The sequence below is a fragment of the Bubalus kerabau genome, chromosome 16 (assembly GCF_029407905.1).
Source record: "Bubalus kerabau isolate K-KA32 ecotype Philippines breed swamp buffalo chromosome 16, PCC_UOA_SB_1v2, whole genome shotgun sequence".
Taxonomy (NCBI): domain Eukaryota; kingdom Metazoa; phylum Chordata; class Mammalia; order Artiodactyla; family Bovidae; genus Bubalus; species Bubalus kerabau.
Genome location: NC_073639.1, coordinates 20,864,702 through 20,879,646, shown reverse-complemented (window position 1 = coordinate 20,879,646; position 14,945 = coordinate 20,864,702). Strand labels below are relative to the sequence as shown.

Here is a 14,945-nt window from a genome sequence, read left to right as displayed (position 1 = left end):
AGGGTCCCGTGTGTGCTCCGAGCCAACCTATACCCTAACACTTTCATGGGCTGCTTTCATGGGCTCTTCCGGGCCACAGGGTTTGTTCAGGAATGGAGTACAGGGGTCCAGCCACCTCTGTGAGCTCTGTGGATAGGGAGCCTGAAATAGACACTGGACTCAGGCATCCACAGGCTGGCTGACGGCAAGATCCCCAAGCAGCCTGGCCCTGGAGAAAAGAGGACAGAGCTTCATCAACGATAAAAATGAGTGAAAGCCACAGCAGAGCAGAGACCCTGAGCCAAGGAGAACTGGATTCAGAGGGAGCATGAGGCTGCGCGTGGTGTCTGCTAACCAGCACCCTTGCTTCAACTCCATAAGAGAGCCTGCAGGCCAGGGGAAGGTACAGGGCAAGGAGGAAATGGTTTCAAACAGTGACAAGAACTGGGAAGAAAATAAAGCAAATACATAAAGTAATATGATGGAGGAAGAAAGACTGGGGCACAAGTGTATACCCGGCTGTCTTCAGGCCTCTTCTCTGGATGCCCATTTCCAGGAGGCACTCACCTTGTCCTGACCATTTAAATGGCATCTCTACATAGATAACTCTTACATTGCCACCTCCACCTCTTCTCTCCTAAATTCTCAGCTTGTATATCGAATACCTACCAGGCATCTCCATCTAACAGGCTTCTTTTTTTCAATGTTTATTTAGTATCTGCTTGTTTTTAAAAATTAAAGTATAGCTGATTTACAACATTGTGTTGGCTTCTACAGTTTATTATCTCCATATCCCATTTCTGGCTTCTCTGGCCCTTCTGGACCTCTTTTTCTGCTTTTGCTGTTTCAGTTAATGTTATAGGAACTGACCTAATTGTACCCTTGATTCTTTGGTTTCCCTCACACATAAGATAACCATATGATTATTATCTAAACTGGAACACTTGTGAGAATAAAATGGGTGGGTTATTAATAATTAGGTTAGTACGTGCGTATGTGCCAAGTCACTTCAGTCCTGTCTGACTCTTTACAACCCTACGGACTGTCGCTCACCAGGCTCCTCTGTCCATGGGGTTCTCCAGGCAAGAATACTGGAGTGGTTGCCATGTCCTCCTCCAGGGGCTCTTCCCCACCCAGGGCCTAAACCTATGTCTCTTCTGTATCCTGCATTGGCAGGTGGGATTTTTATCACTAGCGCCATCTGGGAAGCACAAGGCTAGTATAGCAGGTATAAACTAGGATAACTGGTTTATATGCTACATCAAATCCATGGAATTTCAAAATATTGCCCTAATTTGATGCCCATCTGGCTTCTCCATCTCGCTCACTCTAGTCCGAACCCATCACCTGTTATCCTGATTCCTGCTGTCCTCCAAGTGGGCTCACATCTGTTTTTATGTGTATTTCCTGTGATGTCCCTATAATATATTGCCATGTGAAGGCAGAGTCCTTGTGTATGTATAATAATAAATGTGGAAAGGAACTTTTCTTATTTATAGACACAGAAACTTCTGGAAGCATAGAAATGGAAGTGCTAAGGCTTGTTTCCTCTGGGAAGAGCTAGAGGGAGGGAAGTTGACAAAGAGTCTGAAGCGGGGGTGGCAAACACTTACTTTTAAATGAACACTTTTATTTTTGCCTTTTTCTAAAAACAGTGTGCACACTGTTATTGTGAATTAAAACACACTGTTGCATGGGAAGGTATTTTCCAAGAACGCCAGGTTTTTTTCTCTGTAGTCTATTGATATGTCCTACTTTCCCCATAACTCCAGAAAAATAATTCCATTTTATTTCAAACTGTGTCACCTGGGACACCAAGCCCCTATCCAGACTTAACTATATGTGAGTTATGTAAGAACTTGCCTATTTAAATTTGGGAGGGAAATACTGTTTTCTAAGAGATGGTTTACCCATTAAAGACAACCCAGGTTGGGGTTTTTTTTGAGCATGAGCCACCCATTCTCCTTGACCAGCCCTGCAATAAACCTTTCTATATTCCAAAAAATGCAATCTTGTTAACAACTCTCTGATAACCTACATGCATTTTTTCATTGGGTCCTTGCATCAAGCCTGTGGGGATGACCTATGATCATTCCCAGCTTACACGTGAGGAAATCTAGGGACAGAAAGGTAAGGATCCAAACAAGATCACACAACTAGAAACTGCCAAAGATTGCCGTCCAGATCCATCTGACTACAAAGCTGTGTCTTTAACTATCACCACACACTAGCACCATCTTGGTACAGTTTCTTTAGGAAACATGCCACACCAGTCAAGTCTCCCTCTCCATTTCAAGTCGTGGCCCTAATCCTCCATGTCATCATCTTAAAGACGCTGCAGTGACGTTACTACCATAAAGAACATCTCGCAAATCTTACTCCATGGGAAGCTACAGTGAAATGATCTGAAAGGGCTAATGATCATGTAAGACGATGGTGACTTTCCTCTAAGTGTGACCTGCACCAAGCCAGGCAGAGACTGAGGTGTGCTGCTGGCTACTTCAAGTTCAGTCTCTCAATTACATACCGGAATGGCTAGATACTTCACCAATGTAACATTAATGCCTTTGATAGTCCATTTTAGACTGTGAGTCAACATCTAACCTGAGAGTTCCTCTTTTTGGAAAGGCCAATAATGCTTCTGTAAAAATAAATGACTTCAGTTTACCTGATGCTTACTAAAGCTATAGCTCAAACAGCTGTAACTTTCTGTTGACTGGAACGAAGCACTCCCCATCAAAAGAGAAATATTTGTCTAAGGGAAATAATAGATCCTTATTTCATTCGTAAAAGGGCTAAAGTATGATGTCTATTTTGATCAAGAAATACTGTTTTCAGCATGATCCAAATTCACTTAGTGAACCAAAGGTAGCATCCTGTAATTCAAGGAAAGTTAATAAACAGGGAGCAGAGTAAAAACTTAAACCTCATCCACTTCATGCCATCCATTCTAATTTCCTTTTCACATACGTCACAGAGTTGCACATGTCAAGACAGAAATGCAATCTATATCTACCTGCACAAAGAGAACTAGCATTGGAAACAGTTACTCAACTAATTCAAGACTAAAAGTTTCATCCTTGCCTCAATTTCCCAGAGACTGCTTGGATTATCTCTAGACTCAAAAAGATAGGGGCACCATCTCTATCACTGTTGGATCAGCTGGTAAGTATCTTTGTGATAACTGATTTATATTTGTACAGGTTCTTCAAATGTAACCTTTAGGAACCAGTGGAACTGAACTTATTTTTTGTTCCATATCTAGTTTCACTGCCTTGTGTCTAACTGGTAATGTATCCACTTAAATTCAAGAATATTCAGTAAAAGTATCAAAGTTGGAACTGTATGTAATGGTTATGGAATTTATATGATGGTAATAATGATACCATTCATTGAGAGCTCTGTAAGTGAGTAGTTATGCTCAGGGATCTTAAAATATAAGACACATTAAGCCATTTAATCCTCACTATAACTAAAAAAAGAAGCATATTCCTTTTTAGTTTAGAAAACTAAAGCATAAAATAACTTGCCCACTTTTGTTAAGAGGTAGAACCTGACTACTATGTAGCTACTAAAAATCATCTTTTAACTATTACTTAATGATGGAGGAAATGCTCACCATTTAATAAAAAAACCACACAAATGTATATGTCTAACGTGTGTCTGTATCTCATGCATCTATAACACACATATGACAACAATTTACTGAATATATGTATACATATGGAATTAAAAGTCTGGAAGGTAATGTTCTTAAGTGTTAACAAGTCAGTAGGGTGATGAGTGATTTGTTTTCTTTTAGTATTTTTCTGCTTGCCAAATTTTTAGAATAAACATGCATCATTTTGAAAGTCAAAAAAAGCAATAAAAATGTTTAAAAAATTGTTCCAGATTCTATAGAAAATTTAAACAGATGAGTTTTCATAAAATAAATAGAAAGTCAAAAGAGTTGTCCTCCTAAAACAACTTTGAATTTATTGGCTTACCAAAAAATCTAAAACACGTTAGTGAAGTGAAAGTCGCTCAGTTGTGTCCGACTCTTTGTGACCCCGTGGCCTATACAGTTAATGGAATTCTCCAGGCCAGAATACTGGAGTGAGTAGCTCTTCCCTTTTCCAGTTGGACCTTCCCAACCCAGGGATCAAACCCAGGTCTCCTGCATTGCAGGTGGATTCTTTACCAGTTGAGCCACAAGGGAAGCCCAAGAATACTGGAGTGGGTAGTCTATCTCTTCTCCAGGGGATTTCTCCATCCAGGAATCGAACTGGGGTCTCCTGCATTGCAGGCGGATTCTTTACCAACTATCATGGAAGCCCTATAATACATTAAGTGAAGTGAAGTGATGTCACTCAGTCGTGTCCGACTCTTTGCGACCTCATGGACTGTAGCCCACCAGGCTCCTCCATCCATGGGATTCTCCAGGCAAGAATACTGGAGTGGGTTGCCATTTCCTTCTCCAGGGGATCTTCCTGACCCAGGGATCAAATCCGGGTCTCCCGCATTGCAGGCAGATGCTTTTAACCTAATTCTAACACTCTTTAAAAGGTTCTAGAATTAGGCCATCCTACAGGACTTGCCATGATGATGAAAATGTCCTATCTATGCCCTGCCATCCAGAAGCAACTGGAAATGTAGCTAGTATGACTGAGGAACACAATTTTAAATTTAATTTTATTACAATTAATTTAAATAGTCACACATGATTAGTGACTGCCATGTTGGACACTACAACCCAACTAAAGAAAATGGAACAAAATCTCCAAATTCTTCTTAATAAATCAGTAGCACTATTGCCTAAACATGACAAAATGTAAATCGTGACTTCTCTGGTGGCGCAGTGGATAAGAATCCACCTGCCAATGCAGGGCACATGGGTTCGATCCCTGGTCCGGAAAGATCCCTTATGCCACGAAGCAACTAAGCCTGGACATCACAAATACTGAGCCAGCGCTCTAGAGCCCATGAGTTGCAGCTATTGAGCTTGCCTGCTGAAGCTGGTGCTCCTAGAGCTGTGCTCCACGACAAGAGAAGCCACCACAATGAGAAGCCTGTAATGAGAGTAATGCAACAAAGAAAGAGGAGTGCCCAACTAACTGCAACTAGACGAAGTCCACACAGAGCAACGAAGACCCGACAGTCTCAAAAATACATACATAAATACAAATTTAAAAGGTAAGCTACAGGCAAATCTCACATGCAAATATCAAGGTAAAAAGTAAATAATGCACTAAATAAGGTATGAACAAAACAATTCAGCACACATTAGAAGATTAGTTATGTACTGAAAATTCAAGACAGCTCAATATTAGGAAATCCGTTAATTTAAACTACTATTAATAGATCAAAAGAGAAAAGTCAGAACTATCGCTGTTGAAAGGCATTTGTTAAAATTAAAAATACATTCCTGATTAAAACTCTGAATAAAATAGGACTATGTCTACATTTGCATAACATGGTAAATATATATCTCGACCTAGAAGACTGCATGGGGAAATAATAAAATTGAGAAATGATAAAAACAATCCATTAAACTCAGAATGCTCCCATAAATACTGAATGAAGAGTAGTATGCTCACTATTACCACTATTACTTTAGTTGGTTCTAGAGACACAAGTCAGTGAAGTTAGGCAACAGAAGAAAAAAGGAGGTTGAAAATTTGAAAGAAGTAATATATTACCATTGACTGCATATTATTAGTGTAGTCCTGGTAGACTAATTCAAACCATTACAAACACTATAATGCACTGGTTAAGAGCATATGCTCTGAAGCTGTGATATTGGTTCAACTGCTGTCTCTATTAAATTATAACTAGCTGTGTGACCTTGGGCTAGTTATTTAAACTTTCTGTTTCCTTCTCTGTAAAATGGGGACAATAAAATTATCTACTATAAGGTTATTAAGAAGATTATATATATAAATATATCGAGAGCTCATATAACATGCCTGTATTTAATATATACTACATAATATCACTTTTAAGACAATAAAATTTTAAATAATAAATTACTGAATAAATAAATTACTAAATTATAGTAATATGCAAAATAAACAAAAATCGAAAGCCTTCCCATATTAAAAAGATTTCATTTATAATTGCAACACACTGAACTAGGAATAAACATTTCTTATGTACAAGATTAAATGAGGATATTTAAAATGCTATTAGGGAATAAAAAGAATAGTTAGATAAAGGGAAAACATATCATTCTTAGATAGGAAGATTCAACATCATTACATTATAGATTCCTAAATTATTCTATAAATTAAAAAAACTAGCTTAAAGTGATTCTAAATTCATACAAAGATACACATGAAAAAAGCGAAGACAGAGCAATAAAAGAAGATGAGCATGAACAGATACGAGGCATAGTTTGGTGCTAAAATATTCAAAAGAGTATGGTATCAGAATGTGAAAAGACAGATTAAAGCTACATTTTATAGAGCGTAGAAACAGAACCACATATGGAGCTTTAATATATGCTAAATGGGGGAGGTTCTGCATATGAGAAGGAAAAGATTAATTATTCAATAAACACCAGTTACAAAAACCAGTAGGCAATCTGAAAAAAAAATAACATTGGCTCTGTACTTGATTCTTTAAGTCAAAATAAGTTCTCTGTAGATTAGAGTTTTAATCGTGAAAGTGAAAAAAAAGCAGTGGATGAAATACTGTTTTTCTATAATCTTGGACTATGGAAGATCTTATGATATTAAACTTGGGAGCTATAAAAAATTGGTAGATTCAGTTATGTAATACCCCCAAATTTCTGCATGGCCCCAAACCCCAAATATACATCGGAGACAATGATAAGTTTAGAGGAAAAACATGGAATCTGTAGCAGTTCCACAAAGAATTAACTACTCTGACCAGTAAAGAGCTTATACACATCAGTCAATGTGACCAATAACTCAACTGAAAAGTGGTCTAATAATATAAGCAGATACTTCATAGAAAAAAAAATAACTTTTTCTATTTAATGGAACTTGTGATCAGCAACATGTGATGCCATTTTTATCTTATTAAATCATAAACAACGAAAAAAGCCATAACATTTATATGGTGAGGATACTGGAAACAGTGCTTGTTATTAGTATATTGTTGTATAATTTGGTATTTGTTGTTTACTCACTAAGTAGTGTTCAACTCTTTGTGACCCCACGCACTATAGCTTGCCAGGCTCCTTGTCCATGGGATTTTTCAGGCAAGAATATTGAAATGGCTTGTCATTTCCTCTCCAGGGGGTCTTCCTGACCCTAGGATCAAACCCGCGTCTCCTTCATTGGCAGGCGGATTCTTCATCTCTAGCCACCAGGGAAGCCCCAGATGTTAGTATAAGCAGTATTAATATCCTACTGCACGAATGTTGTTTATATTAGTATCAGTATTACTATATTGCTGGTTCATGTATAAATTGGTTCAACCTTTCTGGCAGACAATTTGGCAGTATCCATTATAGTTTAAAGGCTTTCCTGGTGGCTCAGATGGTAAAGAATCCTTCTACAATGTGGGAGACCTGAATTTGATCCCTGGGTTGGGAAGATCCCCTGGAGAAGGGAATGGCAACCCAGCCCAGTATTCTTGCCTGGAGAATCCCATGGACAGAGGAGCCCTATGGGCTACAGTCCATGGAGTTACAAAGAGTTGGACATGACTGAGCGACTAAGCACAGCACATTATAATGTAAAATACACATACCATTGCCCTAGCTATAAAACTTTCAGAATTTACCATACAGATACACTCACAAATGCACTGTGTCACATGTACATTTGTGTGTGTGTGTGCTCGGTTTTGCTTTTTGGTAAGGGAAAACACATTCATTGATAGGAGCTGGCTAAGTAAATGTAATTGGAGAAGGAAATGGCAACCCACTCCAGTGTGTTTGCCTGGAGAATCCCATGGATGGGGGAGCTTGGTGGGCTGTAGTCCATGCGGTCGCTAAGACTCAGGCACGACTGAGCGACTTCACTTTCACTTTTCACTTTCATGCATTGGAGAAGGAAATGGCAACCCACTCCAGTGTTCTTGCCTGGAGAATCCCAGGGACGGGGGAGCCTGGTGGGCTGCCGTCCATGGGGTCGCACAGAGTTGGCCACGACTGAAGCGACTTAGCAGCAGCAGCAGCAACAAATAAATGTAGTATATGCAGAAAATAAAACATTATACAGGCATACGTCATTTTACTGTGCTTCACAGATGTTGTATATTTTATAAATTGAGGGCTTGTGGCAATCCTGCATTGAGCAAGTCCATCGGTGCCATTTTTCTGACAGCATTTGCTCTTCGTATCTCTGTGTCATATTTTGGAAATTCTCACAATACTGCAAATGTTTATTATTACTATTTTGTCATGGTGATATGTGGTCAGTGATCTTTGATGTTATTATTGCAAAAAAATTATGATGCTGAAGATTCAGATAACGGTTAGCATTTTAGGTAGTATTTTAAATTAAGGTATGTACACTTTTTTGGATATAATGACATGACTACTGTATAAACATAATTTTATGTGCATTGGGAAACCAAAAAATTCCTGTCGACTTGCTTTACTGAGATATTTGCTTCATCGCAGCAGTCAGGGATCAAACCCACTGGATCTCCAAAGTCTGCCTATACAGTCATTAGAAATGAGAAGACAGCTTGGATTGAGTGTTGATAGGAATTCATCTCTAGGATGACGTGACAAATATTGGTACAGATTTATATGTGCTCTTATTGGCTTAAACACACACACACACACAGGTGTTTGTAAGCACATAAAAAAAATTCCTTGGGTGAGAAGATATTCCAGAGAGAAAAACTGCATAACTGAGGGGCAGCCATGGGAATATAACTACTTTTCATTGTATACCATGTTGGGCTTCCCAGGTAGCTCAAATGTCAAAGAATCTATCTGCCAGTGATGTGGGGGACCTGGGTTATACCTTTTGCATTTTATCCTAAGAGTATGCTTTACCTGTTCCAAAATTTATTGCTTTAAAAGTATCTTTTACTTATTTATTTTTGTTTCTTTCTGTTCTCAAGGAGGAAATTCTGGCTCTTACCACATTATACTGATACAATTAGCATAATCTTAGCTCTTGTCCTCTTCTCCCCTTTATTTGTGTCTGGTGGTTTAATCGCTAAATCATGTCTGATTCTTGCAACCCCATAGACTACAGCGAGCTGGGCTCCTCTGTGCATGGGATTTCCCAGGCAAGAATACTGGAGTGGGTTGCCATTTCCTTCTCCAGGGGTCTTCCCGACTGAGGGACTGAACCCGGGTCTTCTGCATCATAGGCTGATTCTTCATCAACTGAGCCACTGTCTAAATAGTAAACTGTCCTACAAATGAGCAATAGGAATGTGGGACAAAGTATCTCCGTGTTACAGAACAATGTTAGCAAGACATTAAAATACGTATACCTGGAAAAGACCTGAAAACCTCTGCAGCAAATGTTAACAGTGTTGATCTTGAGTAGGGGCATTGTAGGGTAAGTTTGGTTTTGGTCATGGCATTTTCTGTGATCTCCAAAGTTTACACAATCATGTCTTACTTTGGTAATAATTTTTAAGTTTTTTTTTTTTTTTTCTTGTGTAACTTTCTGCTACTCACCTGGTTCCTGTCCCTGGCATTTGCATATCGAAACCTCTGGATATAGTAGAAGACCAGCCAGGCAAGGGAAATGATCATGAGCACGATGAAGGAGATGGACACAAACACGACCGAGGTGCGGCTCACATATTTCTGCAAGTTCCGGGTCCCGATGGTGATGTACATGGTCACAGTGATGTTTCTCTCCAGCAGGCTTACTATCTCCTTCCCCTTGGGCTCAGGGATCATGATTGCCACGATGTCCTCGACACCTGTTGTGAGAGGACAAGTGTAAGGGGATGAAAGAGAAGATCACCGGAAAGTGTCTGAACAGAATAACATGCATCAAATAATGGTACTTCTTTCAATGAGTCTGTGCCGGACCAGATAGCCAGGTCTAATTCCCAGCCAGAAATGGAGGTGAATTTTCCTTTCTTCAGCTACTGTGGGATGCTGCTGTCTTACAGATGAGAAAAGAACCTAAAACAAATGCTGTTTTTGGTACCAGCAAGGTCATGATCCTGCTCCTTTCTAGCTCCCCAACGTGGTGTTGGCCCTGGTCCAGGAAAGATGGACCCTCCCAACCAGCCCAGTTTACAGTTCTACGTTGCATTTCACAGTCACTCCACAGAGGGGAAAAGGTACTTTGTGCCCCATGGCAAAGGATAAAATACCCAGTTTTAAACCATCTGTCTGTGAGTTCTCTCCTTCCCCTTCACAGACACTAGGAGCACTCAGTCATAGACTTCTATTAATCATTTCCAAGACAGGCTTCTCCTACAATATCCAAAGCAATCACAAAGCAGATTTTTCTTTTTATTAAAGTATAGTTGATTTATAATATTGTTAATTTTAGGTACATAGCATCGTGAGTCAGAATTTTTGTAGCTTACATTCCATTGTGAGTTATTAAGATAACGGCTATAATTCCCTGTGTTACACTATATGTCTTTGCTGTTTATCTGCTTTATACATAATAATTAGTTAATACCATACCCCTAATTTGTCCCTGCCCACTTCTGTCTCCCCTTTGATAACCACAAGTGTGTTTTCTATATCTGTGAATCTGTTTCTGCTAAACAAGTTTTCTTAACAAGCTCTAATATGACCTGCCAACATAAAATAACAGTCTCAGGATTATCTTCTGCTTATTTTACCTAATTCAATGTAAACAGTTTGTGTATCCTCATGCCAAGCAAAGACAGGAGAGAAACTGTACAGATCATTCCAGGGTGGTTTCATCTCCACTCTCAAATACTCTTACTGCGGAGCCCCGGTTTATTGGACAGTTTGAAGCAAAAGTGGTACCCTTCTTCAGTCTGAGATATCTGGGTCATTTTCCCTTCTCCTCATGACACTCTGAGGCACAGCCTCTTGGTGAGGAGTTCAGAGGCTTCTGTAAGGGGTCTTTGGTAAAGATAATGATATCAACTCCAAATGAGCCAACTCAACATGTCACTAGTGGCTGACGCTCAGATGAGAATAACAATCCCTAGGTTAGTTTTCAGGGAGTACCTCAACTCCAATCCATCCTACAATGTTCTTCATGGGCCCCGTTTCCACACGGAAATGCCCTATTACTTGAGGTCACTACAAATTAAACTGCAAACTTGCAATTAGGATGTAGGTTCTGGAGAGAATTAAACACCCCTTCAGCTGCTTAAAGCTGGCCTTATCCATGCACTGAGGTCAGTCAGTGAGACAGAATTACCAGATTATATTTGTTCAGGGTGTTGCAAGTTTCTTAGAAGCTATTTAGGGCTTTCTCTTGACCTTGATCTCTAGGCGGTTTTTCCATCCTAAATTCCTTGATGGTATTTCACTTAGGCCAAATGAATATTTTTAAAAGCTAGCTAGATACAAAGGTGTCTATGTATGAGACATCAGTTATATGATTTTTTAAATTCCTGAAACCTTTGCACTGGCTCAACTGTAAAAATCACAGAATTACACAGTGTTTAGATTTGGCCGTTCTTTCTGGGAATTACTGAAACCGATGGCTTAGATTTCAACTTTGCAGAATTTACTGACAATCCTGATGCTCGTTCTCTCGTCATGTTTACTTTGGCTAATGGCTGTATGTGGTCTGAGGTTCTGTGAGGAATCAGAGCTTCTGGCAGGTTTTGGCTCTATAGAAATATGATCTTCTCTGCATACTGGACTAATCTGGCCTGGTGAAGTTCACCCCAGTACTGGAGCCACACTGTAGATATTTACTCAGTGATAGATCATAAGTTTTCACTTGATTTTTTTTTTTTTTTACTTTATATATTTTTCAAGTGAGTCTATTCAAGGTTCCAGAATGAGACTGTTCTTCTTTTTGGAGATGAGGTCTTGGGGTTATTTATGTAAGACTTTGTATGCTCAGACTTTGGAGAATCCCATGGACAGAGGAGCCTGGCAGGCTACAGTCCATCGGGTCACACAGAATCGGACATGACTGAAGCAACTTAGCACTCACGCACGGTCATATTTAGACCAATTTCACTCTTTTTAGTAGTCAAATTTCATCAATATATTCCTTTATGACTTCTACTTTTGATTCTCTGTGAAGGAAGCTCTTCTTCACCAAAGATGATAGAAATATTCATCTAAAATTTCTTTCAGCTATACATTAAATGTAGTTCTACTTTTTACATTTAAATCTTGAGCAATCTGAGTGTGGCTCAATAACACCACCGCATTTAATGTGATGGGCAGAGAGGAGACAGACAGGATGCAATTTGTTTTTTTCCTAAATTCTCAGACATACTGGGGTCTATTTTTGGATTTTTTTTTTTTTATTGTAAGGTGGATCTATCTTTTGGCTCTTTTAGCTGTGGTGCTTTTAACATATTTACTATTTGGTAGCCTCTTAGTAATTTCCCTCCTTACAATATTCCTATTATCTATTTATATTAAGAGATCATTTATAAAAAAGAGAGATCACAGAGCCTGATAGTGAAGGATTGGGCTTTGAAACTGGACAGGTTTTTTCCAAACTTCAGTTCAGCATGTTAAAAATAGGTAACCAAATTTTGGATATCTGAAAAGTTTTAAATTACCCATCACCCACTTTCAGGACACAAGGAAACATCTTTTTTTCCTGTAAGGTATAATTTGCTATTTTAAGGCACTTATTTTAAACTTAAGTGCTCAGTTGCACTACCTGTGTTGTTTATCCACTGCCGCACTTTCATGATATATGATATCTGCTCGAAAAGACTGAAAATGGAAACAGAGCAGTTCTTTTCATGTGGACCTCAACCTTATTCATTTTCAATGTTCATAATGAATTTCTAGGGCTAATGTTGATAGAAAATAGATGGGATTCTGAGATATTTCTCCCTGTACTTTAGGCTACTTATTGTGCATGGTAAAAAGAGACACTGAAAAGCAGAGACATTACTTTGCCAACAAAGGTCTGTCTAGTCATGGCTATGGTTTTTCCTGTGGTCATGTATGGATGTGAGAGTTGGACTGTGAAGGAGGCTGAGTGCCAAAGAATTGATGCTTATGAACTGTAGTGTTGGAGAAGACTCTTGAGAGTCCCTTGGACTGCAAGGAGATCCAACCAGTCCATTCTGAAGGAGATCAGCCCTGGGATTTCTTTGGAAGGAATGATGCTAAAGCTGAAACTCCAGTACTTCGGCCACCTCATGCGAAGCATTGATTCATTGGAAAAGATTCTGATGCTGGGAGGGATTGGGAGCAGGAGGAGAAGGGGACAACAGAGGATGAGATGGCTGGATGGCATCACTGACTCGATGGACATGAGTCTGGATGAACTCTGGGAGTTGGTGATGGACAGGGAGGCCTGGCATGCTGTGATTCATGGGGTCACAAAGAGTCGGACACGACTGAGTGACTGAACTGAACTGAAGTGAAAAAGAGACAGTGAAGGTATCCATTTATACCAACAGAAATAGTCTTTAAGAATTTTGGCATTTAGGGTGTCTAAAAATGGTACAAAGCAGACTTTTGAATTATTTGAGCAGTCTGATCGATGCACAAAATCCTCTATAGGACCTAATCTGTTCAAATGAGATGTGTGCACCAATATGGGTTTCCAGAAAATTCCCAGATCTTTGCTTCATTTTGGAAGATGCAGCCAGTGTTTCAGAGAAGCTGGAAGATTCTCTCCAGGTAGCTTGGAGTGTAATTGCTTCTGAGGGTATGTATGTATGTGTGTGTGTGTGGAGGGGGTGGGTGCGGGGAGAAAGGGAGAAGCAGGGGTGATGGGGGAGACCGTGCTGAAAGCCCAGCTGAGTTCTCCTCAGAGGTAAGTGCTGCCCTAAGTATCAAATCTATGACACCCAGGAGGCTCTGAGTCTCAGGAGAGAGAAGTTAACAAAGCATATTTTATATGGGTAAAATCTACAAAGAGACCCTGCTACTGGGGCAATTTTATGTTTACTCTGGGGCTTTCCAGGTGGCTCAGTGGTAAAGAATCCAACTGCCAAGCAGGAGATGGGAGTTCATCCCCTGGAGGAGGGCATGGCAATCCACTCCACTATTCTTGCCAGGAGAATCCCATGGAGAGAGGAGCCTGGAAGGGTACAGTCCGTGGGGTCTCAAAGAGTCAGACACAACTGCAGCGACTAAATAACAACAACAAATGTATACTCTGATGCCCAGTCATTGTCATATAGAACTCCTCTTTTTGCAAATGATGTCAGCCTACCATCTATTTCCCTCCCAAAGGCACTCTACTTTTGAGCGATCACTGCTGTGTAATTATCGTGTATCCTGGAGAAGCTCTTCAGCCCTGTCCCGTGACCAGGACACAGATGACCAAGCTGCCAGACAAACAGCAGAAGCGGCCCAGGGTTTTAGTGCTTCCTTTTCCTGGGCGTGGGCTCAACTGTCATCATCTAATTTGGAGAAGGAAATAGCGACGCATTCCAGTATTTTTGCCTGGAGAATCCGATGGACAGAGGAGCCTGGCAGGCTGCAGTCCATAGGGTTGCACAGAGTTGGACACAACCGAAGCAACTTAGCACAATTTGGTACATGCAGATGAGTAAGGAATCCAAAGTTCAAAAAGTCAAAGAATGTTGAATGCCAGGGAAATTCTTTACTTATGGATTCAAAACCAGGTTGTTTAAACTCTCTCAACAGAATGCTTAGAAAACCAGCAGAGGGCTAGATAGTTTACAGAGCTGGCAGTCCCATTCTTCCTCGTACATCTTGGAGAGTGATAAAATCCCTCCTAAGTCATGCAAGCAAAAATCCTTTTTCAATTCTCTGTATCCTCTCTCCTCTAATTCTCATTTTAGTTTCATGGATTGTCCTTTAGAATTTAGTCAATACTAAAAGAAACCTGAGGTTTCCATTTATAGATATTTTCTAACACTTCAGTTCAGTTCAGTCGCTCAGTCGTGTCTGACTCTTTGCGACCCCATGAATC

The 14,945-nt window shown here is 39.9% G+C and overlaps 1 protein-coding gene across 2 annotated transcripts in view; it reads right to left on the bottom strand.

Moving 5' to 3' along the window:
- The window catches only part of RNF150 (ring finger protein 150), a 285,623-nt gene that overhangs the window by 101,743 nt on the left and 168,935 nt on the right, over positions 1-14,945 (bottom strand). For both annotated transcript variants that reach the window (XM_055549671.1, XM_055549672.1), the window contains exon 2: positions 9,578-9,828. In XM_055549671.1, the coding sequence (XP_055405646.1) occupies positions 9,578-9,828 (251 nt within the window). The remainder of the gene's footprint in view (positions 1-9,577; positions 9,829-14,945) is intronic.